This window comes from Lygodium microphyllum, chromosome 10 (genome assembly GCF_053477565.2).
Source record: "Lygodium microphyllum isolate KBCC chromosome 10, Lygodium_microphyllum_v1.1.10, whole genome shotgun sequence".
In the NCBI taxonomy this organism is placed as follows: Eukaryota; Viridiplantae; Streptophyta; class Polypodiopsida; order Schizaeales; family Lygodiaceae; genus Lygodium; species Lygodium microphyllum.
This window is the reverse complement of record NC_141144.1, coordinates 103,363,838-103,389,524: the sequence shown is the minus strand read 5'-3', so window position 1 is coordinate 103,389,524 and position 25,687 is coordinate 103,363,838. Positions and strand designations below refer to the sequence as shown.

The window sequence follows — 25,687 nt, the reverse complement described above, 5'->3', positions numbered from 1 at the left end:
ATACTTATGGCATGAAGACATTTGTCAGTCCAAATATACCAAGCAGTGATGCTAGCTATGAGCTCCCATCTGTGGCAGTGCGCCCCTTGATTCCATACTGACTTCGAAAAATCGTGCATAGCAATTCTGCTCAAAAGCTAGCCCCAAATGAGATAGGCATGACTCCTTTGTGTATCCCCATATAATGTAGCTATGAAACTACAAAACAATGAATAGTTGGGAGAAATGAAAAGTAGGAATTCTATACATTTGACTATGTGGAAATGCTATGAATGTGGAACTGACATCACAAGCTGCTGCAGTAAGAAGAGGACCAAATCATCATGATGTCTCTCATGGGTCTATCGAGCATAGACAAGCGAAAGCAGCGAGGTGATGGGGTACTGCAATCATCTTGTATCCTTTATTAGTACCTAAGATGGGGATGTGGACTGGTGAGCTGTAGGTGGTGTGATTTGTCTCTTTGTGGCTTTTTCCATACTGTGGTGAATCCATGGGTCTATCTGAGCTGTGTTTTGAAGTATCTGATGTGGCTGCAACTTTGAAAAGTCTGTAAGAGTGCAGTAACCTGCATGCCAAGTTACCTACCTTGTGATCGCAAGAGGTACTTTCTATGTCAATGAAGCGGCCAATGCAATGTTCATTTGGAAACTCAATCACCCTAAATAGTGGTCCAAATCCCTCTCTGAATAGGCAATGGAATCACTCTCTGATCTCATGGTGTATTGGGTACTTGGTTTTGCAGTGCTCCTCAGTCTTTGCCTCAAGCTGCCACAGCTAGCAAATCCAACTCCTTAGGCAGAAGAGAACATGCTCCGCATGGACCAGTGTCTATCCTTAGCTAGTGTGAGGATATGCAAAATGGACCCATTCCACACCTTACTCTGCGAGAGAGGTGTGTAGCTTGGCAGTGGCTGGCTAAATGAGATTCATCTTGATGATCTTGTTGAGCTACTCTCAACTAAGCTCTCGGAAAGAGTTCTTTGGACTATATTATAGAGGTGAGAATTGATCCATGTGTAGCTCACATAACTACAGCCCGCTGCCCTATACTTGTTTGAGATTTCCATCAATCTACTGCAAGGTTAACCACTCTACAGCAAATCTAGAGTATCTCTGTCTCAGAAGGCTCCAAAGTTTGTGTAAAAATTCACTATTTGTTAAAGGGCCTTAGCCATGATAGGTAGTGCCTTTGTCTTTGCTATGATTATCCAATGTTGCATTGATGACTTACTCTTGATCATCCAAGAGATCATCATCACTTGGGCTCTTTCCATCTGCTGCCATCCAAGAGGTCATCGTCACTTGGGGTCTCTCCATCTGCTGCCATCCATCATAAAACTCCCCTTTGTCTGGTGGTGGTTGCTCCGTTGCATCTCTCTTCTTGCTGTGGTAAATGCTCAATCTCGAGATAGGAGCTCCATATAAGGGTGCTGGTGTAACCAATGTGTCAAAGAGCCAAAACTTCATTTGGGACTCCTAAAATTATGTGTGTGTATTGGTTCTCCATGGCTCCTACTACAGGATAGCCTCTTGTCAACCCCTATCCTCTACTGCTCCCTCATAGTGAATCTTTGCCTTGAAAAGTAATCCCTAGATATACATATCTCGATGCTGGGTATTTCACTTACGCCTCACATACGCCTATGCTCACATAGGAGCGTCGGTGATCAGTAGGACACTGGGGCACTTTTTTTTGCAAATAAAATGTGACTGATTATATTACTCAAAGAAACTGATTACAACGGAGTGCTCATGCTCAACAGACTAGCTGGAGGTGATGCAGAAACACAGATACATCATGAATACAAGCGTCTCAGGGCGGTCTGGGCGGAATGGGGGCAAGAAGCCATGGAGGGGGGGTATATCGCCATCTGGGGCTGCTTGCCTGCATCACGAGGAGGGAGTGGATGATGGAGGTCCAGAGCTCTGCTAAGGTCGCCTGTGCTGAAAGTCTCTCTCCGCCGAAAGTCTCCTGACACCACGCCTTCCAGATATGCCATCTAGTAAGACTCCCTATGATCTCCCATATCTCAAGGCGGTTTGCTGTGGGCTCCAGTACCTGGCGGATGGGTAGAGCCTCCAGACCGACCACTGCGCATGACCCTGCCTCAATAATGAATATCGTGTCCTGCATCCCGACCTCATATAGAAGGTGACGGCCCTGGTTGACTGCCTGCCTACTAGCAGAAAGCTCCCCATGAGATACATCCAAGGCTGGGTGTTGTAGGGCGAAGGATGCGGCATGCTCCTCTCCACACGAGTTGTGCCTTCTCACATGACCAAAGGCAGTGCTTTGGGGTTTCGAGAGGTTGCTATGTGCAACGCTTACAACCTCCCTCCTTTTGCATCTGGGCAAGCTAACTTCCCACCGCCAAGCCTCCATGTGCCACTAGCCATAAGAAATACGATACCCTCCTTGGCCTCCAGCTATCCCATAGGTGGCGCCAGAAGGTCCGTCGGAACGGCTCTGTGATGCTGTGCTCTGCCTAGTGCCTGCTATGTGACGGTGCCCAATCCATATCCTCCTGCATCAGTACGTGTCTGCCAATCCTGGCAATGTACTCTAGGAACCTCGATGGCTTCATGGTGACTGCAGTGGTTGGCCATAGCCACTCTCGTGGATCCCACTCTAGCTCATCAAGTGGTCTGCCCTCCCAGATCCAAAGGCGCCACTCACTGAGCTCCTTCCTGAAAACATACAGGTCCAATCGCCATGTCTTCTCCTGAAGGCCCACCACTCGAATCCTCCTCCATAAAAGGGCAGCTATCCCCTCATCCTGCTGCCCTCTATCAAGGGCCAGACGCCCCCCCTGTTTTTCTCTCTCTCAACCCTCTTGCAATCCATAGCTTCTACCTCACACTCACTACATATAACAAATTACTATTATGTAACAAATAGATAAATGAAAATCCATAATAAATAAATAAATAACATCTTTAATTCATAATGATAAAATAAATAAATTATTAGAAAAAATATGATGCTCTTGAAATATATATCCTTCATCTTTTTTAAGAGACCTATTGGAAGGGGAATCGAATCTCTCCTTTAGAGTGCTCACTGATATCCTATATTTCAATGAAGTAGAGGTCCATCTTTTCTTTTGTTACACTCACACAATAATCATAAAACGGTGAACAAAGTCCCTTGCGAGGCGCCGCCCACTCTACCTGCTACGTGTAGGGGGATGCCTGCTGGTGAAAACCTGGTGGCCCATACCTCCCCATGCTCTATCGGCACTCGTATTGGGGGAGCAAGCCACTCCAGAGATATTGCTACGTCTATCTCCCTTCACCTCAACTCCACTCCTCTCTGGTAGCCTAAAACTTGCTGCAGCAGTTCCTCGTCCGCCATCCTGTATACTTCCCGCCATGTCCTGATGGTATGAGCCAGGCCGGCCTCCCAACCAGCCCACTGGATGTGGGGGGGCTCGCCAATCTTTGCCCCTTCACGATCTTTGACTTGGGGGGTTCCAGATCAGCGGTTGACGGTTTATCTCCTCCTGGTAGCGTGGGGGCTTTGGATTAGGGCCTTATGGAGGCCTTGCCAAACGCGGAGTAAGTTGCGTAGGAAAGGTGATATGGGGGGGGGGGTGATTTGGGCTGACATGAAGATCCATCTTAGGGACGGCCTCCACTCACCGCCAAGCCTCGGTCTACAATCCTGAAGACCCTCCTGCAATAGGACCTTCCAGGTTTGCCCTCCCAGTGTGAGATCGGAGACAACTAGCTTGCCCAAGAGGGCCATATTCTGAAACTCTGGGTCTCTGATCCCAAGCCCTCCCTCTGACCGATGCCGTATGATGGTCGCCCACGCCACCTTGTCCCGGGAATCCCTGGAGCCGTTTGACCCGGACCAAAGGAAGTTCTGCACTAGGCAGCGAAGCTGCACCATGCAGGATGAGGAGAAGCACCAACACAAGGCGATGTACCAGGCCGTCGCTAGGAGGACTTGTTTAACCACCAAGGCTCGGCCGGCTACTGAGAGACAAGCCGTGCTCCAGCAAGTCAGCTTCCTCCGAATAGAATCGAGGACTGGAAGAAACTGCTAGGCGGGAGTGATGTCGAGTCCCACCTGGAACCCTAGGTACCGGACGGTCTGTCCTCTGCTCACCCATCTAAATCCTAGGTGGACGCCCCCACTCCGTGCTAGAGTCCGGGTTTGTGAGGAAACCAACCAACTTTCGCCAGTTGATTTTCGCTCCCGTTGCGGAGCAGAACACCTCAAGAGCTAGCCTCACTCTCTCCAACATCAACTCATTGTCCTCTATGTAGAGTGCTGTATCATCTGCATACTCTGGGAACCCTGTTGGTGGCCGATCTGTAAAGTGCGACAACCCCGCGAATCCAAGCCTGGGGGAAACCCAACCTCACCATGGTGCCCTCTAGGAAATCCCAATCCACCTTGTCATAAGCTTTCTCGAAATCCAAGAGTAGTAGGGCCAATCTCTGCTCACTGTGCTGAGCCCACTCTGTCACCTCAAAGATGGTGAATACATTGTCTAGGATACTCCTATCCTAGACAAAGCCTGTCTCTGTGTCATGGATGATGTCTGGCAACACGAGGAGTAGTAGCCTACCAATCATCTGTGCCAGTGCCATATAGGCCAATGACAACAAGGTGAATGGTCTCCACTGGGAAAGCTCCAATTGGTCTCCCCCTTGTGGGAGAAGACTGATAAGGCCTGCTGAAAGGCTCCTTGGCATCTGTCTTGAAGTGAAAATCTCTTGGAAGGCCATTAGTAGGGGGTCCTTCACCACTTTCCAGTAGGTAATAAAGAAGGCCTTAGAGAGGCCATCCTCTCCTAGGCATTTCTGCCCGTCTTGTGTATGGAAAGCCTCCTCTAGTTCCTTCTCTGTGAAGGGGGCTAGGAGGGGGCACTTCATCTCCTCTGTGACAAGGGATGGGATGTGATCCTAGACTTGCTGCCTATATCACTGTCCTCTAGGTTGTTTCCTGCTAGAAAAGGCGACTGTAGTAATCAATGGTAATCTCCATCACCTCGATTGGGCTTGAATGAGTCCTCGCATATTGATCTCAAAGGCTGCGTATCTGCTCTCCTGAAGTGCGAGGCTAGTGCACTTGGAAAAACTCCCTGCACATTGTGTCCCCCTTCCGCACCCAAAAAGCAGCTGAGGTGCGGAAAGAGAACTTAGAGCGCTTGTCCTCTAGGCCAGCAATGGCTGCTTGCGCTCGCACCTCCTGTGCGAGGGTGGGATTCCCTGGTGCCTCATGTAGTAATCTCTGCGTGGCTCCAAGTTCCCGCCGAAGCGCTCTCTCCTCCTCCCAGCTCTGCTGCCTGGCCTGTATGGCTACCTCTTGGCAAATTTTGCTCGACTCGGCTAGGACCTCTGCAACCTCCTCTGCGATCCGGTCCCTCTTGCCCCACTTCCTAGTCCAGAGCTGGTCTTGTCATCTCCTCCCTCTTGTAGATCGAGCTAGGGATCCTACAGGATCGAGTGTCTAGGGCAGATGTGGGGGGATCTAGTATCAGGAGAACCGGGCAGTGATTAGACAACGTGGTGCCCACCAACTGCCCAATTTGGCCCCCACGAGAGCCTCCTCACTCTCCCAAATAAAACGTGTCCAACCGCTCCAGCAGGACTTCACCTAGCCGCCTGTATCCCCAAGAGAAGTCCAACGACCTCTCCCTCCTGTGGAAGGCAGGGTCTCTCCAAGCATCATGTGCACCTACTGCCAATAGAAATACCTCCCATGCCTCTTGCTCCTCCCCGGTCATGCCCTGATAGTTTCTGCCTCTACCCTGCTAGTCCTCCAAAGCCTCCAGGTTGTTGCAGTCTCCTCGAACGATCTAGGAGACAACCTCTGGGAGTCCATCCGCGATCTCCACCCAGAACTTGCTGCGTGCCCTAACCTCCATAGGGGCATAGACATTGAGGACTCCAAGACACGAGTCCCCAATATCCAGTCTGATCCATAGAACCCTCCTTGTCACTATCGTCCCGTGGTCTCGTACACAGGCGGTGAGACTCGGGCCAATAGAGGTGCATACGCCTCCAAACCTGCCGTGGGTACCTATGGCGTGCTTTCAATAAGTATGCGAGCTACCCGGGAGTACCTTCCCTATGTGCTGATCCTGGGAGGGAGTGAGCTTGTGCTCCTGTAAAAGTAAAATGTCGATCCGCCCGGCAAGGGCAGGCTGCAGCTCCTGCTGAACAATCAACTTCTTGGATCCACGTGCCCCACTGTAGTGGAGACTATTCACATTCCAAGATGCAAGGTGTAAGCTCATGGGAAAACCTGCGACTGACCAAACAGACATCTGTTCGGTGTGGAAGCAAGTGATGAGGATGAGAAACTATGGGGCATGCAGGTACGCTTTGCGGCAGGTCTGGAGGCAAGCTCCAGTCCCCCATGGTGGTCCTTGGCTGGACCATAGGGGTGATAGATGCTCCAGGTGGTACAATCAATGCATCTATCAGCCAAGCTGAGAGTTGTGACTCCGTACAATGGTAGAAACGGGCCGCTTGTGCCAGGGGCCACTCGATCACATCCCTCGGAGCCCTCCACTGTGTAGGGGCTTGAAAGATAATGCTCAAGTGTGGGACCTCGGTACTAGCCCAACAGTTAATGTCCATCATGCAACCAGTCCACTGCTGTGCAAACAGTGCTTGTCCTTCTTCTCCCATCCACTGGGAGATGTGGTCTGCCACCTAACTCTTCAACGCCTCCTCTATTTGTGTCATCGTCCAATCCCCTGAGTGAGAGGACTGAAAGAAGAAAGAGTAGTTTGGTCAATCCGGTGGTGCTAGTAGATGGACCTTGCTTCTCCTTGACTTGTGAACCATGAAGATCCCCAACTCTAGAGGTAGTGGGAACTCTCCGCGCTCCGTAACTCTTAGGTATGACCACGGGCTATTGCGGAAAAACTCGTGGCAACAACTGTTCCTGTCTTGGGAAGGTGTGACAGGCGGCAGGGACAGATGAGCTCGTGGCTGGGTGGGAGGGGGAAGACTGCTGGTGTGAGGAGGATGTAGGCGTGTGTTGCTCATCACCTCCTGTGGGATGAGCAGGAGTGGGTCTGGGGGGGATCACTTGAAATGGGTGCGGATCAAGGGGGTGCTCGGCAGGGGAGATGGTGGGGGGGAAGAGGGTCGAGGGATGGTGGGATGGTTGGAAGTATGTGGCGGGTGTGGGGGAGGGGTGGTGGCCCTAGAAGGGGGGGACTGTGGGCCAGGGTCAGTGGGGGGAGCCTGGGAGGTGGTGGAGGGTGGGTGTGGGGGCTGTGGGATCTCAGGTGGGGTAGTCTGTGGCCCGAGTGGTGATTGTGGGGGAATGCGGTCCTGCCGAGTAGGACGGGCAAGGGGGGGGGGGGGGGTTGCGGAGTGCTCTGCTGAGGGGGCGTTGCTCGCCCTCCTGTGCCCTCCTGTTGAGGCTGCGACTGAGGCGCTGGCTGCGGCCCCCCTTGTCGTCTCCCTCTCTGTCGTCTATGGACCCGTGTGAAGCTGTCAGCATCCACCTGTGGTCCCGTCACCGGAGCAGTCTACTGTGTGATGTCCAAAGTCATGGCAGTGCAGGCAGTGCCCTGGTTGCCCAGTCACAATGACCTGCTGCCTAGAGGAGTGACCTCCAGCCTCAATCTCCAGGAACTTTGGTATGCTTTTTGTGTCTTTCACGGCCACTCGTACCTTTGGGACTCTTGCAACTGTCACTGCATCCGCGAAGGAAGCAGGGAGAACTGTGCCAAAAAGCCGTCCAAAGTCCTCCACTAACTGGCGGTATTCTACCGCCAGTCCGAGAAAAAGTAGGGTGACTGGGTGTCTGAGAAAACTGCTGTGGAGTGCAAATGACTTCACTGTGAAGCCGCTATACTAGGGAACCATGTAGATGACCCCCTTCGTAGAGGCATAGGGCGAGCTCTCCACCAAATCACGGGCTGCGTCTGCAGAGGTGAGTTAACCATGAAGATCCCTCGGCCCATTAGCACTGCCTCCAAGATTTGCACTGTGCCAATGCGCAGCATGGAGTAGAGCCAGTCCCGCAGCTGGGCTCTCGATGGGGAATGTCCAATGACCTGACCAAAGATTGCTGTTTCTTTCAGCTCCAACTCTGTGGCTCGGACTGCCAAGAGCTGTTCCTTAGAGAGGATGATGTGCAAGGTGTTTGACTGGGGGGTGCACTCATAGAATGTGCCGGCGTCTGACCAAAGGTTTCCATTGCGTGTCCCAACTGAGGACCTACCACTCACGTTGCTGCGCTGTCGGAGGAGGGGGGGGGGTATGTTGCTGCAGAGGAAGGGAGCAACTGAAGGGGAGGAGGGCCGATGGGGCGAGGAGGAGGGGGGGTGGGAAAAGCTTGTTTACATGGTGGGGGCCAGTCTAGCTCTCAATGAGACGAGAGATTGTGCCTATTGGGCAGTGCCGCGGGCCACAGTACGGGAAAAGGCGGGGGGGGGGGGGGGAGTGCGGAGGGGCGGGGAACTAGATCCTCAGGTAGGAGGACACATTGCGGGTTCGCGCGGGTGGGGGGGAAGGTTTCCAGGTGGGGGCGGCAGTAGTGTGTTTGCAGCAGGGGAGGTGAGGCGTGCAAGGGGGGGAGGGATAGAAGGCGTGGTGTCGGGCGGGGACTGATGGGGGGGAGGAGTTGTGGGGGGGGGAGACGGAGGGGGGTTGCGCTGCGCGCTATTTCGTATGTGCTTATGTCACACACTTACGGTCACTAATCGTGTTCGGGTGTGAACACCCCCTACAACCCTAAGGTTTAAGGGTTGTACCTTGTACTTTCAGTTTACACTCTTTCAGTCTATTGCATTGGGTGTTGTGCTTCACTCTCACACTGTCTACTGCATTCTGCGCTGAGCTTCGATCCTGTCTCCATCTCATATTTGGTATCAGAGCATTGGCTCTGTTCAGCTTAGCTGAGTCTTCTGCTCAAGTCCAGTTCTGCTCCCGTTCACCACTGCCCCAAGATCACCACAGCAGCGCCCTGTCCTGCAGCAGCTCGACCGGCATCCTCTCCTGCAGCAGCTCGACCAGCCAGTCTCCAAGCGACCCTGTGGTGCTGCGCCTCTTCTGCCTACTGTGCCGCCACCTGTGAGCTGGAGGCACTAGCTGCCCTGCCAGTGCCCTGCCACCAATCCTGTCAGTGACCTCCTGCCTGAACGGCTGCCCACCAGACTGCAGAACGTCCCGCCATCCCTCAGCAGCGTCGCCGCCCTGTCCCGGTGCCACCCCTGCGCCGCCCATCATCTGACAACGCCGCCCCTGTACCCTACGTTGTCGAGTCTGCCCGCTAGGTACAAGCTGCCATGCCCACCTCTGAGGACGGCTGTGCCGTTCAGTCCGCCTGTAACCAGCACAGCCCGCTGCCTGCACCTGCGCCTGCACCTCCGCCTTCATGTCCTCCAGTGCCTGCACCTATACCTGGTCGACTGCAATTCAAAGGTATTTTTTTAAATTTTTTTACCTTTTCACTCCAGAATACATCTCTGAACAAGAGAGCTTGAGGTACAAATTCAGGACACTTGTCAGAGACACGTTTGATGCAAATTTCTGAGCAAAATTATCAGAAATTTTGGGGCTTTTGTGTTTTTTGAGGACATTGACACATGTACTACAAATTCAGTCATTGATAGATTGTTTTGGACAAATTTGGGGCAAGAAATTTTGGGGATTTTGCTGATATAGTGTTGCTGAATACTGAATGCACATTGGACTGCCTGCATTACAGACAATTTTCATAGAGTGCACCTGAGTGTATGAATTGCAGCAAGTTATTTGCTGTAAATTTTGGAAATTTTGAGATTCCGAGTTTGGTCCACTTGGACATTGCTCTTTTGCTTCTTTTGGTAATTGATTAAAATGGCAAATCAGGGAGGAGATGTCTTTATCTATGTATGCGAGGACAGATTGGATGGAAACAACTACTCACTTTGGTCCTTCATGATGAAGAATGTGCTTGTGGCGAAAAATCTTTGGGATTATGTCAGTGGAGAACAAGTAAGGCCCAGAGTTGTGGCTCCAACTACTACTTCTCCAAGAGGACGTGGACAATGGGTACCTCAGCCTGCTCCACTTCGGCCACTTCGGCCACTTCCTCAAAGATTAGCAGCTCAAAAAGCATGGGATACATGGGATGCACAGGCTTTGTTGCTGATTGCATTAGCAGTTCAGTGGTCCATCATCCCCCACATTCCTTCAGCAACTTTTTCACGAGAAGCTTGGCTAACTTTGGAGTAGATGTTTGCAGGCAAGAATGAGACTGCATCTTTTTCTTAAAGAAAGAGCTAGAGACATTGAAGATGGATGAGGGTGATTCTATTCTAAATCACTTGAACAAAATTCAGGACTTATATGAGCAACTTATGAATGTTGATGAGTACTATTCAAATGCATAGATGATATCCACTACATTAAACTCATTACCTCCTTCATAGTTGGCTTTTCATACGGCCTTAAACCTCACCATGAGGATTGCGGCACAGCCAATCACTTTTCTTCAGTTAGTCAATTTACTTTTGGAAGAGTAGCAAACAAGAAGAAATAGTGGTGCGGATGCCATAGCCTCTGAGCAGGCTTTTATGGCTAGACAGAAGGGCAAAGGCAACCAAGTAAAAAATGCTCCATAGAGCTTTGGGACTTCTAACACTTCATAGGGAAGTAAAAAACAAGGGGGCACGCAAGCCAAAAAGGGCAAATGCCATTACTGCAAGATGCCAGGCCACTGCATCACTGAGTGGAGAAAGCACATCGCTAAGGAGGAGTCAAGAATGTCTGTTTTTTATGCCTCTTCCACTGCTACTGAGTCCGCATCCTTTGTTGCTGCAGACAGGGACTATTGCTTTTACACATGCAATTATGACACTTCTTGGGGTGATCGAGTATTTAGCTCTACTGAGGATGCAAGCACTTGGTTTTTTGACAGTGGTGCTTCTAGGCATATTACATCTCGTAAAGATTTATTTACTTCTGTTGGTGCAACTCCAGTTGGCAAATCTGTATAGTGTGCCAACAATGCATCATACCCTGTTAGAGGTATTAGGGAGATTGTGCTCATAGCCATTGATGGCCCTATTCTTCGCCTACATGATGCTTTGTTAGTGCCAAGCATAAAGAAGAATCTGCTCTCTATTTCTTCTTTAGCACGTTGTGGATTGTAGGTCACATTTGATGATGATAGATGCATGGTGAGAGACAAAGAACACATGACTTTAGTCTTGACAGGCACTTTATGTCATGGATTATACGAGTTGGATGCTCTTTTGGTTGATCAGTCAGCGTACTTGGCATCCACTTTTACTCTTGCTATGATACTGGCAAAGTTATGGCATCCTCGGATGGGGCATGTAAACTTTGGTAGCTTGATGCTTTTACAGCGTACAGAGATGCTAGATGGATTACCTCTTCTAGAGAGACCTCCTGAGCACTTGTGCAAAGGATGTATTTTGGGGAAAATGCATCGGTTTTCATTTCCCCGTGATGTTGCTTTTAGAGCAACAACTAGGTTGTAGTTAGTGCATTCAGATGCGTGTGGGCCTATGCAAACAAAGTCATTGGGAGGATGTTACTATTTTGTGACTTTTATTGATGACTTTACATGATTCTGCTAGGTCTATTCTTTGGTAAAAAAGTCAGAAGTGTACGATGCATTCTTGGCTTTTGTTGCACTTGTTGAGAACCAATTTGGTTGTAAAATTAAGACTTTCTATTCGAACAGAGGGGGGGAATACATGTCCTCTATGCTGAATTCTTTTTTGAAGCAGAAGGCCATTGTCCATGAGTTCACTACTGCTTATACTCCATAGTAGAATGGGGTTGCAGAGAGGAAGAATCGGTCACTCATGGAGATAGTCAGATGCATGCTGAAAGCAAAGAGCTTGCCACACAATTTTTGGATGGAAGCTATCATGTGTGCTTGCCATGTTTTGAACAAATGCCCCACCAAAGCTTTGAAGAAAATTACACCTTTTGAGGCTTGGAACAGCCGGAAACCTTTTGTTGGACACTTTCGTACCTTTGGGTGTCTTGCATATGCACACATTTCATAGGTACTCAAAAAAAAGTTGGATAACAACGTTGCCAAATGCATTTTTGTTGGATATAGTAGTGAAAGCAAAGGCTATAGACTATATGATCCTGTCTCTAAAAAGGTGTTTGTCAGTAGGGATGTACCATTTGATGAAAAATCAGAATTGTCCCTTGCTGGTTTAGACACATATCAGGCTGCCGGTGATGTATTTGAAGGGCTGCTGCCCATTACATGGTGATTCAGTTAGAGTTTCAGCAAGTAAACTCAATGTTCAGCCAGCTGCTCCTTTGAAAAATGCAGAAAATTAGCAATTGGCTGATCTAAATTTTCGGCAAAGTGCTAAAAGCGAAATTCAGCAAGAGCTTCTGTACAATTAGTAAGCAAGACAAATGCCTAGATGGTATTTACAGACTATGAAAGATAGTCATCTGGATGCACCCATGGCTGGTCGTACTAGAAGGTAAGCTCATATGCATGATACTGCACATACCATGGAGTTTGTTATGGCGGCAAGCACACTTGATAATGAGTCGTTTGAATGTTTTGAGGATGCACAACAGAGTGTGCATTGGATGGCAGCAATGCAAGCTGAATTGGATTCTATCACTAAGAATCAAACCATGGGATTTAGTGTCTTTGCCCTTTGGGAAGAAAGCCAATGGAATAAAACAGGTCTACAAGCTGAAATGGAATGCAAATGGATCCGTTGACAAATACAAGGCAAGGCTTGTAGCTAAAGGCTATGTATAGAAGAAAGGCATTGACTATGAGGAGACATTTGCTCCTATCTCCCGAATGATGACCATTAGGTCTATGGTTGCTTTGGTTGCCCATTATGGATGGACTGTGCATCAGTTGGATATTAAAACTGCATTTTTACATGGGGGACATGAGGAAGTATATGTATAGCAGCCCATTGGTTTTGCAGTTGAGGGATCGGAACACTTGGTTTGCAAGCTGAAAAAAGCTTTATATGGTTTGAAACAAGCTCCTAGAGCTTGGTATGCAAAGATAGATGGTTTCTTGATTAGCCAAGGGTTCATAAACAACTCATTTGAGTCTACCCTTTACGTATGCAAAGAGGGGGGATCCATGCTAATCATTTGTCTATATGTTGATGATCTCGTACTTACAAGGATACATGTTGATCAGATTTTAACATTTAAACAAAATTTGCAGCAAACTTTTGACATGTCAGACTTGGGGTCTTTGCATTTTTACTTGGGCATTCGGTTCATACATGATGCTAGAGGTATTGGTTTATCACAGTCAAGATACATTGGTAAACTTATTGAGAAGTTTGGCTTACAAGATTGCAAACTAGTCTGTACACACACCAATGGAACCTGGACTAAAGCTGTCATTACATGATGACACTGATTTGTTTGATATATACACATATGCTCCAGCAGCAGTTGGATGCCTTATTTACCTATGCAACACTAGGAGGGACATACAGTTTGCAGTTTGAGCCCGAAGTAGATATATGCATGAGCCATGCATGTCACATTGGCAAGTTGTTAAGCGTGTCTTCCGTTACTTGCAGGGTACTAGATCTCTTGGATTGCTTTATGTCAAGGGGGGACCACTGCAGTTACATGCTTCCAGTGATTCGGATTGGGGTGGTGATTATGATTCACGTCACTCCACTAGTGGCAATTGTTTCTTTCTTGGCTCATCTTGCATATCTTGGCTTAGCAAGAAATAATCCACTGTTGCCACATCATCATGTGAAGCTGAATACAAGTCAGCTTTCACTACCACAGTTAAATGCATATGGATTAGACGCTCGTTAGCTGATCTGGATGTATCTGTTACGGAGCCTACTCCTTTGTTCATTGATAGTTAGAGTGCCATTGCAGTGGCACGGAACCCAGTGTTTCATGCACGTACGAAACACATTGAGATACATTATCACTTTGTCAGAGAGAGGCTACATGCAAGTGATATCAGCCTTGTCTATTGTCCTACCACCAGTAATGTGGCAGACATATTCACCAAAGCTCTTCCTCGTGACAAATTTGAAGCATTTCGCAATGCTTTAAATTTGATCTCCTTTGGTTGGCAAATGATCCTTGTACTCTTGATCACTCTTCACTCCACGGGGGTTTATTGGGTATTTCACTTACGCCTCACTTACGCCTACGCTCACATAGGAGTGTCGGTGATTAGTAGGACACTGAAGCACTTTTTACTCTCGGTAGGAGAGGTTTTTCTCCCTAGACTTATGGTCTTATTTCGTATGTGCTTATGTCACACACTTACAGGCACTTATCGTGTTCGAGTGTGAACACACCCTACAACCCTAAGGCTTAAGGGTTGTACCTTATACTTTCAGTTTACACTCTTTCTGTCTATTGCATTGGGTGTCGTGCTTCACTCTCACACTGTCTACTGCATTGTGTGTTGAGCTTTGATCCTGTCTCCATCTCACACTCGAGACCCGCTTTGCTGTCTCCTCATCATATGTAAACCAAGGCATTGGTTGTCCACATCCATTGGGTGGAGGTTATAGAATCTATATACATGAAATACTCAAAGAAATAATCCTAGTTAGGAGCATTATCTACATGACCGATGATCCAATTGTATACTATAAACACATAAACAATGTCAAATCTTCAAGAAAATAGGTCTTAGTGGAAATTTCTAAATCACATTGAAGTTATGATTGTTAACATCATTATCAATGATAGTCGACATGATATTTTAGAGAAAAAATTAAATATAATTTTGGAGCAAGGATAAAAGTAACAAAGTATCAAACACGCAACCCTCATGAACCTTAGTAAATATTCAATACTTAAATGGATTTTGGTAGCTACTAAAAGTCAATCCTAAATCCTAGACAACTTATCATGATTCGTGACTCATGCTGAACATCCTCCTCACTATCATCACTCTCCTCATCCTCCTCATTACTCCCATTGCTAGAGTTGGAGCTCTCTAATAGACGCTCATGTGTACCTGTAGTGGTAGTTGTGCTATCTGCATTACGAGTACGAGCTACTGATCTTGTAGCTCGAATAGGCACCATAAGCTCCTCATACAACATGGAGGAAATATCCCTCTTCTCTTGAGGGATAGTAGGGATATCTTTCATATTTGTAATGCTGATTTTTTCGACATTCACTTGCCTTGGCTCTATTGTTTTCCCCTTTTGCTCCATCAACTTTAGGTTACAATGGCAAAACACAAGCCACTTTAGCTGTATAGTAGAGAGCTTGTTTCTCTTCTTTTGTATGAAATAAAGCCCATATACTCTAGTTCTCTCACAAGAGCCAAAAGTAGAATCATGTGAGAGAATACCCTAATAACAATATGTCTATGCAATATCATCCGTGCAAGCATTAGAATAACATAACTTTTATACATAAAAGTAAGTAAAATATGCATCTTAATTCATGATGATTAAGTTACCAAGCTAGAAGCTAAAGTCTCGTATATATTATGCATCTTAATTCATGATGATTAAATTACCAAGCTAGGAGCTAAAGACTCGTATTTCTCCTGCCACGATAAAATAAGACTTCTCCATTCATATCTAAATTTTAGTTTCCTAAAAATGAATTTCCATTCAGTTCTATATTTTCACCACAGTTTTCACTCCCACCCATCCCACCCTTCTCTTCCACTACACCCACATCTAGGTTTACACTGTTATTATCACATCACTATTCACCATTCCACTTGTCACATTATGGCCAATTTTGAGGCCAAAAACGGCCTTGTAAGGATTTTGATTAATTATTAACCACATTCTAACTAGATAAAAATTGGGAAGGAAGGACACCTTATTGATTGCATATTTTTCTCTAATTTTAAGACTGAATTAGCATTAAAAAATAGTGGTATCTCTCTCTTTTTTCTCTCTTCCCTTTAGTTTCGTATTTAATGATCCCATTCCCAAGGATTTTGTGACTAAGATCTCGAAACTGATGTCCCATTTTCCAAGACATTTGATTATGACCTCTAGATGTCCATTTTTCAAGTTTTAATTATATTTTTTTGTGGGCTTAAAATCTTCAATGTTATCACTTTTGTCCTTTCTCGATATTCTTTTGTTGATTTTTTTACTGGTTTCTCTTTCTCGTTTTCTTTCTTCTCTTGGCACCTCTTTCTTTGTGTTTTTCTGCACCATTGGAAGAGTATTGAGGTATGTTTTCATGCCATTGAAAGAACCTTGAGGTATCATTTTCATTTGAACAAATTCTTAGGGATTCTAAAAGTCTTGTTCTTTTGATGTATTTGCTTCAAGTCTTCCTATTGTTCTTCTTTCTTACTTACTATTAGTCTTGCTCTTTTGATATATTTGTATTGTGTACAGGAAATTGCCATGTCAATTTGATTTGAAGAAGTAAGAAAGTTGTTAAGCTAATTGGATTGTTGACTCTACAGGTTTAACTAGAATACATAAGGCCAATGTGGCCGATGAGACAAATCCAAAGTACATCCATGTCTAATGTTATCTCACTAATTAAGGTGAAGATAACTTTAAAATAAGTAAGTGTCCTATGAACAATGCTAAGAATAACTTTACAATGGGACTATGCTAGACTAAAACAATGTCTAGTGTTGTCCCATTAGTAGAAAGAAAAGGAAACCCAAATCTGAGAGAACTATGGATTGCCTTCCGAGACACTCTCCCTTGCTTGCTCCTCTACCCTTGTCCTCATCGTTGGATTGGGCTTTTGTGCGACTGCAGGATCTTTTGAAGCGATCAGCTTATCAAATTTACCACAAAACAGTGGAGGATAAGAGGTGGATTACTGAAAAAGCTAATAAAGTTTGGTCTGTGCATGATAGTGAGACTAAGTGGAGGGATCACCTACTTCACTTATGGAAGTCAAAGCTTCCCTATCGAGGGAAAGTTTTTCTTTGGGGGCTTCTCATTGGGGGTCTCCCGATAGGCAATATACTGCAGGCCCAAAAGATATTGTGGGGCAGATGCATCCTTTGTACTACTTTGATGAGACACCAGTTCATCTTTTTATTTCTTGCCCAATTGCCAGACAGGTTTGGGATTTCATTTCTAGAGTGTGGACCTTGTTGACAGGTCAAAGAATCTCAATGCATTCTTGGGTCCTTGGCAAGATGCCTTCTTTAGCGAAATTGTTGTCTCATCATCCTTGCCTCTTTCACTTCATGTGATGGACTGCTCTCTGGCACATTTGGCAGACTAGAAATGCTTTTATATTTGATTCGGCCTCGCGTATCCATGGCCATGTGGGATCCATGTCTAATGTCATCTCATCAGTAAGGTAAAGATAACATTACGAGAGAGAGAGAGAGAGAGAGAGAGAGAGAGAGAGAGAGAGAGAGAGAGAGAGACTGATCATTACGAAAAAAAGAGAGAGAGAGACTGATGTGTTTTTGTACTACAGATGCTAGCTGAAATTGATGGTTTAAATAAAGGGCAACAGGTATGGCTTTACCATTATTGTGGAACACTTAATTAATTCATGGAAAGCTTTTCTTGAAAGCAAGTGAATGTGCAGGATTTATTCATAATTGGAGCCACTAATCGTCCAGATCTTATAGATCCAGCTCTATTACGTCCTGGTCGATTTGACAAGCTCTTGTATGTGGGGATTAGTTCAGATGTTTCTTATCGGCAACGGTAAGCATGCTTGTGCTCTACTCTAACTCAGATGTTTCTTATTGGCACTTGTGATCTACTGTAATTCATTGGTTTGAACATCAGGTGTGTTTCACATTTGAGTGTATTCAATGTTTCATGTGCCAAATCAATGTTTACTTTGACAGCTCTGGAACATCTCAAAACTTTTGAAATGACTCTTTGAAGTGCAAATTCTTAGCTTGGATGAAGGAGAGATGAAATTTTTGGAACACAGATTTCCTTCTTGCACGTGTTATAAAAAAGGACTCCACCAATAATTTAGATAAGTGAGGATGCAAAATTTTTGACATTTACTTTTCTCATTCCAATCTTGTTTGCAGGGTTCTAGAAGCATTAACCAGGAAGTTTAAGCTGAAAAAGGATGTCTCCTTGGAGTCTATAGCTCGAATGTGTCCAGCCACATTCACAGGTGCTGACTTGTATGCGCTCTGTGCAGATGCATGGAAGTTGGCCTTAAAGCGTAAGGTAAGCTCATTGATTATGATCCTTTCAACTTTGAGTGATCTTGCAGTCAAGTATGCATGTACCACATGCAGGCATGCTTGAACATATATTTTCTGTTCATGTATTTTGAGATGGAACAGTTTGCCCCCTTCACTCTCAAATAGTTCCCATAATCTGTAGTAAGCCCTTGCATGTGGACAACAAAAGCACACCAGGGGATGCTCACAGTTTGACTACTGCTTCAAGATATCAGTGATGTGTCTCATTATATCTTCAAAGTAAGGATTAGTCATGTAAATAGCAGTTGAATGTTTGCACACAGCATTTTGAACAAGACAATTCCCATCTCATATTTTCCCTGCAGATAAGGTGTTTTGAATTCTATCACTCAAATTAAAAATACAACAGAGTACAAGTGCTCAACAGTCTAGCTGGAACTGAATGCTAATAAATCAAATATGTACAAGGCCTCTCAGGGCAGGGGGGGGGGGAATGGGAGAAAGAAGCCCTAGTGGGGGGTATAATGCCACCAAGGATTGCCAATTTGCAGTGTGAAAAACAGGCTATGGCATCCCCAGGTTATGTGGAAGTACTCATCAATTCTGTGACCCCCCTTGAAGCTGCTTCTGCTGTGCCCAATGCTGGCAAGCCTCGTCCTACTGCATTTGAGCCAACCAACTACATATTGCTAGATCCTCACAAGCCAACAGGCATAGGATGTACACGACCCTCTTCAGCTGTGAGCTGTACCGTAGGCATCTCTAGAAAGCAGGTCTGAAGGTGTTTGTGATGATGTGCTCTACCTAGTCGATCCATGCTGTGTACATGAAGAAGCTCACAATCATTTCTGAATTTGAAGAAGCAGGTGACCTTCATTCTCTTGGGTCCTAAGACTACTCATTGAGGACTCGGGGCACCCAGATCCATAGTTTGAGTCTGGGTATATGCACTTGAAAGAGAGGATCTAATGTATGGGCATCTACCTTGTATGGTGTAGTTATTGTCAGTGTGATTCTTTATGTTAATGAAAATTTCCTTTTAATATTTTTGTGTAATTAGAAATATAAAATTTTCTTTTTATGGTATAACATTTGTTGTGTGCATCCATATGCATCCAAGTGTGGCCATGCAAGCATAGAGTCCATCTTCTTGCACACTCAACCATCCAACCTATGAGGAAGGATTGGTAGGAGTGGCAAGTAAGGATGAAGCTCTGATGCACCATTACCACACATAGGTGCATGTGGGCACACATGCATTACATTTATGTATCTCAATTCCTAGGTTGATGATTGCACACAACACGTTGAATATCTTATATGTATTGGTTGCACTAGCACACATGTGATGACACACCATGCACATTGTAAAGGATTCATCCCATTATGACACACACTAAAACACACACACACACACCCACACACACATACATAATTGCTTTACATACATCGTGCACACATAAAAGCACATAGGTACCTAGGTGCAACTGGAGACCTTTCTTCTCCTCCACAAACCAACATCCAACCTATTGAAGGAAGGATTGTAAGGAAGTGAAGTAGGAAGAGGGTAACCAGTGAAGCATTTGTGTGGCACACCCCATAGGTTCAATGCACTATGCATTCATCCATTCTGTTGCCTACACACATTGTATCCATCCACTAATAAACTATGCATCCATCTGTTCTCTCTAAGGGTCCCCACCACCTCACACACATTGTGCATTCATAGATACAACTAGATACATCACACACAAGTGTATGTCAAGGAGCTTTCTCTCTCTTCACACAAGTGTATGTGTATACCAAGGAGCCTGCTCTTGCATCTCTTGTACAGGTCCAACTTCAAAATATGTCTATAGATTTCCATGGCCAACCCCATCACTTTCTTTAGGCAAGGTTGTGCTCTCCTATATTGATCTCGAAGGTTATGAATCAGGCTGCAAATCTGGTTCTTAGTTGTGCAAGGTCGATGCACTGGAAGAAATCTCTGCAGATAGTGCCTGTTAGTGCCCTAAAAACAGTAGAGGTTTGAAAGAAGAACTTTGACATCTTTCCTGCGCTCACTAAGGCAGGTCGCACACACCTTTTGCATCTGAAGGCTATGGTCTCCATCTGAGTCTTGCAGCATTCACTGGATAGCTGCCAGGTCACGATGCAATGCCTTCTCCTTCTCTTAGCACTGTTGGCTTTCTCGGAGAGCATCTGATTGACTCTCTGAGGACCTGTGCCACCTCGGTATGTGCCCATTCTCTGGCCCACAGTTGCTCGATCTGTCTATACACCTCCTCACACTCATAGGTTGAGACATGAATGGGGGTCTAAGGCCGAAGTGGGTGCATCAGGGATGAGAACTAGGGCATGATTCAACAATGTTGTTTCTGCTAGTTGCTCAAATCCCCCCCCCCCCCCATATGCTGTTGCAATCACCCATGTAGAACCTCCAGGAGGCTACCTCCCAACTTGCCTGTTGCTCTGGCAAAAGTGAAGGACCCTTCCCACCTATGGAAAGCCAGATCTCTCTAGACATATTTAGCACCAACATCAAATAGAAAGGCTTCCAAAGCCTGTTGCTCTCCATCTGCAATACGATGGAAGTTTGTGCCTCTGCCATGCTGATGCTCTAAAGTCTTTAGATTGTTGAAGTCTCAAATGTTGGGTATTTGACTCACGCCTCACTTACGCCTACGCTCATATGGGAGTGTCGGTGATCAGTAGGACACTGGGGCACTTTTTACTCTCGGTAGGAGAGGTTTTTTCCCCCAGACTTATATTCTTATTGTCGTATGTGCTTATGTGCTTATGTTACACACTTATGGGCACTTAGTGTGTGTCGGGTGTGAACACCCCCTACAACCCTAAGGTTTAAGGGTTGTACTTTGTACTTTCTGGTCACACTCTTTCAGTCTATTCTCTTGGGTGTCGTGCTTCACTCTGTCTCTCACTCTCACACTGTCTACTGAATCTCAGCTGCACCTCGATCCTTCCATCTCACATTTGGTATCAGAGCATTGGCTCTGTTCAGCTCAGCTGAGTCTTGTGCTCAAGTCCAATTCCACTCCCTGTCGCCACAGCCCCAAGACCACCTGCGCGCTGTCCTACAGCAGCTCGATCTGCGTCCTGTACTACAGCAGCTTGACCAGTGCCCCCTGTCCTGCAGCACTTCGTCCTGCACCTACCTGGCCTTGTCTTGGCAGCACCACTTGCCAGAATGAACGCATGCCAAAATCGCTGCCTCTGGCCATGCCCGTCTGTCGTCAGAAAGCCGCCCGTGTGTGCCCTGTCGCCAGAGAGCCGCTCGCCTGCTGAGCGCTGCCCACCCGTCTGTCTAAAGCGCCGTCCTGTTCGTCAGCGCCAAACGGCCCAAATGGCCGCTCGACTACCCCGTCAGATTGTGATCCATCGTGTCACCATCTGCCCAGTCCACGTCAGCCACGGCCACCCGTTTCCTGCGCCGTCTGTCTGAAGCGACGCCAGCGCCATTACGCCTGTCCAGCACGTCAGCCTGCAGTCCACGTAAGGTACATTTTTTTAATATAAAATTTTATTTTTTGTCTAGAACACAGTTTTGGAAGAGGAGGTTCATACGTGGCAGGCACAGCACAGGATATAGGTGTGCGATAAATTTGATGTAAATTTCTGGACTGGATCATCAGAAATTTTGGGGCTTTTATGTATTTTAAGGACAGTTGCATATAAACTGCTGTTACAGTCACAGAAAGACTGTTTTGATAGACATTTTGGCAAAAAAAATTGGGGATTTTGATATAACAGTGTTGCTGAGCACTGTTTGCACCTTGGGAAGCGTGCATTAAAAGACAGTTTTTTGACAGAGTACGCCCTTGCACATTAATTGTAGAAGTGTGTTTGCTGCAATTTCTGGAAATTTGCAGATTTCCAGTCCTTACTACTTTGACATTGCTTATTTGTCTTTGGAAATTTGTCATCATGGCAAATCAGGGAGGTGATGTCTTTACGTATGTATCCAAGGAAGACAGATTGGACGGAAACAATTATTCGCTATGGTCATTCATGATGAAGAATGTATTAGTGGCCAAGAATTTATGGGATTATGTCAGTGGAGAGGAAACTCGACCGGGAGTTGTAGCTCCCGTTACTCTTCCTCCCCATGGCGCACGTGGACAACGGGGACCTCAGCCCGTTCCACCTCAGCCACTTCCTCCAAGAACTGCAGCTCAAAAAGCTTGGGATACACGTGATGCACAGGCCTTGTCGCTGATTGCTCTGTCAGTTCAGCGGTCCATCATCCCTCACATTCGTTCGGCATCTTCTTCACGAGATGCATGGTTGACTTTGGAGCATATGTTTGTAGGAAAGAATGAGACTCGGATCTCTTTCTTGAAGAAAGAGTTGGAAACTTTGAAGATGCATGAGGGTGATTCTATGTAGGATCACTTAAATAAGATTCAGGTCTTGAGGGAGCAGCTCATGAATGTAGATGAGTATTTTTCGGATGCACAGTTGATATCCACCGCCTTGAATTCCTTATCTCCTTCGTACTTGTCTTTTCATACTGCATTGAACCTCACCATGAGGATTGCTGAGCACCCACTCACTTTTATTCAGCTGGTTAGTTTGCTTCTAGAGGAGGAGCAAACACGGAAAAATAGTGGTGTGGATGCTATAGTCTCTGAGCAGGCTTTTGTGGCAAGACAGAAAGGCAAAAACAGCAAGGTGAAAAATGCTCCACAGAGTTCTGGCACTTCGGGGTGATGACTTTACACGTTTTTGTTGGGTCTACTGCTTGAAAAAGAAGTCAGAAGTGTATGATGCATTTTTGGCTTTCAGTGCACTTGTTGAAAATCAATCTGGATGCAAGATTAAGACTCTCCGTTCGGACCGAGGGGGGGAATACATGTCCTCTATGCTGAATTCCTTTTTGCAGCAGAAGGGCATAGTCCATCAGTATACTACTACCTATACTCCACAGCAGAATGGGGTAGCAGAGAGGAAGAATCGGTTACTCATGGAAATGGCCAGATGTATGCTGAAGGCAAAAAGCTTGCCTCATAGTTTTTGGATGGAAGCAGTCATGTGTGCTTGCCATATTTTGAACAGATGCCCTACCAAAGCCTTGAAGACCATCACACCTTTTGAGGCTTGGAACAGCCGTAAACCTTCTGTTGGTCACTTTCGTACCTTTGGGTGTCTTGCCTATGCCCATATTCCACAGGTACTTAGAAAAAAGTTGGACAACAAGGCTGTTAAGTGCATTTTTATGGGGTATAGCAATGAGAGCAAAGGCTACAGACTCTATGATCCCGTTACAAAAAAGGTTTTTGTCAACAGGGATGTTGTTTTTGATGAAAAATCAGAATTATCCTTGGCTGGTTTGGACACATATCAGGCTGCCCGTGATGTTTTTGAAGGGCTGCTGCCCATTGCTTTTGGTGATTCAGCTGGAGCTTCAGAAAATGAACCTAATGTTCAGCCAGCTGCTCCTATGGAAAGTGCAGAAATTCAGCCATTGGCTGATCGGTATATTCAGCATAATGCTGAAACTGAAATTCAGCAAGAGCTTGCACACAGTCAGGAAGCTAGACAGTTACCTAGATGGTATTTGCAGACTATGCAAGATAGTCCTTTGGATGCACCCATGGCTGGTCGTACTAGAAGGCAAACTTGTTTGCATGATTCAGCACATACCATGGAGTTTATTATGGCAGCAAGTACTTTTGATAATGAACAGCCTGAATGTTATGAGGATGCACAACACAGTGTGCATTGGATGGCAGCAATGCAAGCTGAATTAGATTCTATTACTAAGAATCAAACTTGGGATTTGGTGTCCTTGCCATTTGGGAAGAAAGCCATTGGAACGAAATGGGTCTACAAACTGAAAAGGAAAGCAGATGGATCCATTGATAAATACAAGGCACGGCTTGTAGCTAAAGGCTACGCACAGAAAAAGGGCATTGATTATGAGGAGACATTTGCTCATACTTCCCGTATGACGACCATCAGGTCTATGATTGCTTTGGCTGCACATTATGGTTGGACAGTGCATCAACTAGATATCAAGACTGCATTTTTACATGGGGAACTTCAGGAGGAAGTTTATGTACAGCAGCCCATTGGTTTTGCAGTTGAAGGCTCAGAACATTTGGTATGCAAGCTCAAAAAGGCACTATATGGTTTGAAACAAGCTCCTAGAGCTTGGTATGCAAAAATAGATGCTTTCTTACTTGGTCAGGGGTTTCTAAACAGCTCATCTGAGTCTACCCTTTACGTATGTAAAGAAGGGGGATCTATGCTGATTATATGTCTTTATGTTGATGACCTTTTGCTCACTGGAACACATGCTGATCAGATTTCGGCATTCAAACAAAATTTGCAGCAAACTTTTGACATGTCTGACTTGGGAGTTTTGCATTACTACTTGGGCATCTAGTTCATACATGATGCTTGAGGTATTGGGCTATCATAGTCAAGGTATATTGGGCAGCTTCTTGAGAAATTTGGCTTACAGGATTGCAAGCCAGTTTGTACTCCCATGGAACCTGGACTGAAACTGTCATTACATGATGACAGTGATTTGTTTGATATACATACATATGCTCCTGCATTTGGCTATCTTATCTATCTATGCAACACTAGGCCGGACATACAGTTTGCAGTTTCAACTTTGAGCAGGTATATGCATCAGCCACGTATGTCACATTGGCAAGCTGTCAAGCGTGTTTTTCGTTACTTGCAGGGTATTCGATCTCTTGGATTGCTTTATGCCAAGGGGGGACCACTGCAGTGATTCTGATTGGGCTGGTGATTATGATACACGTCACTCCACTAGTGGCAATTGTTTCTTTCTTGGCTCTTCTTGCATTTCTTGGCTTAGCAAGAAACAATCCACTGTTGCCATATCGTCATGTGAAGCTGAATACAAGGCAGCTTTCACTACCACAGTTGAATGCGTATGTGCTTATGTGCTTATGTTACACACTTATGGGCACTTAGTGTGTGTTGGGTATGAACACCCCCTACAACCCTAAGGTTTAAGGGTTGTACTTTGTACTTTCTGGTCACACTCTTGCAGTCTATTCTCTTGGGTGTCGTGCTTCACTCTGTCTCTCACTCTCACACTGTCTACTGAATCTCAGCTGCACCTTGATCCTTCCATCTCACATCAAACAATCCTTGAGTCAACCTCGAGGAAGCCTGCCACCACCTCTAATCGAAAACTAGTCTGTGCTTTGAGGATTCAATGCATGGAACCTCAACATTTAACCTGACCCAAAATGCCTGCCCAAGGAGGATGGTCACATGGTCTCTCTCACAGGACCATAGACTCGAGCCTCCACTCTGCCATGGGTGTCAATCAAGCACTTCCAATATGGAAATGAGCTTCCTAGGAGTAGCTTCCCAACTTTGATAGCTTGAGAGGAGGAGAACTTATGCTTTTGAAGTAACAAAATATCTACGCATCCAGCAAGGGATTGCTGTAGCTGCTATCAAACGATCAGCTTCTTGGGGCCCCAGGATCTATTGAACTGAAGGCTATTCACATTCCGAGATGCAAGGTGTATGCTCATGGAAAAACTCTAGGCTTTTCCCATCAAATTCCTATTCGGTGTAGTCAAAGACAAGGGGGGAATT

At 46.0% G+C, this 25,687-nt stretch overlaps 1 protein-coding gene across 1 annotated transcript in view; it reads left to right on the top strand.

Moving 5' to 3' along the window:
* The window catches only part of PEX6 (peroxin 6), a 117,609-nt gene that overhangs the window by 69,014 nt on the left and 22,908 nt on the right, over positions 1-25,687 (top strand). The window contains exons 12-14 of the mRNA XM_087686698.1: positions 17,377-17,415; positions 17,491-17,612; positions 17,954-18,098. Of these exons, the coding sequence (XP_087542824.1) occupies positions 17,377-17,415; positions 17,491-17,612; positions 17,954-18,098 (306 nt within the window). The remainder of the gene's footprint in view (positions 1-17,376; positions 17,416-17,490; positions 17,613-17,953; positions 18,099-25,687) is intronic.